At 31.3% G+C, this 646-nt stretch overlaps 1 protein-coding gene across 1 annotated transcript in view; it reads right to left on the bottom strand.

Moving 5' to 3' along the window:
- ALS2CR11 (amyotrophic lateral sclerosis 2 (juvenile) chromosome region, candidate 11) overlaps positions 1-646 on the bottom strand; it is a 230,230-nt gene that overhangs the window by 114,784 nt on the left and 114,800 nt on the right. The window contains 1 exon segment of the mRNA XM_012655124.1: positions 12-313. Within this exon segment, the coding sequence (XP_012510578.1) occupies positions 12-313 (302 nt within the window).

Below are 646 nucleotides of genomic sequence, written 5' to 3'. Positions count from 1 at the left end.
TACTTCTCAACTTTACCTCTGATGGAGATGATTCTGTTTTTGAAATGCTTGGATATCTAGCTTTCAATTTTACGCCTCGTGGATATAATAAATTTTTCATTTTTCTCGCTGGCAGAACTTCTGATGGGCATGGATATAAAGGTGGTATATTGTCCTCTTCTGTGATTTCCACTCTAGGAATAATGGTCAATGGAATATCTGTGGGTGAAGGCGTTGATTCATCACTTTTAGGAGAAACAGTAGCTGAATTATCTTGTTCTAATAGGCTCAAAGTTGGTATGGTCAGGCCTTTCTTATTGTCCTTATCCGGTAACTAGAAAATATAGTAATAAAACAAGCTACCAATTAATCATCACTGACTAGGAAATATTTAAAATTAATAAAATGACTTAAAATCAGTTGTACACTTATCCTTTATCATAACAAATTACCATTAATATTTGTAAATTATTACATTCTCAATAAAAGACATGAGAAATTCTCTACTTGCCTGAAATCATGGACTGTAGAATACTTTCTATAAAAATGATAAAGCATGGTTTATAATGCAGTGGTTGTCATATGTCCAAATTTTATAAACCAGCAACATCTCTGGTTTATATAAAAATAAAAAAATCTGAGGGTATGACATTTTACTGTTATTATT

The sequence above is a fragment of the Propithecus coquereli genome, unplaced genomic scaffold (assembly GCF_000956105.1).
Source record: "Propithecus coquereli isolate 6110/MARCELLA unplaced genomic scaffold, Pcoq_1.0 Scaffold113, whole genome shotgun sequence".
NCBI lineage: Eukaryota > Metazoa > Chordata > Mammalia > Primates > Indriidae > Propithecus > Propithecus coquereli.
This window is presented reverse-complemented; position numbering and strand designations above follow the sequence as displayed.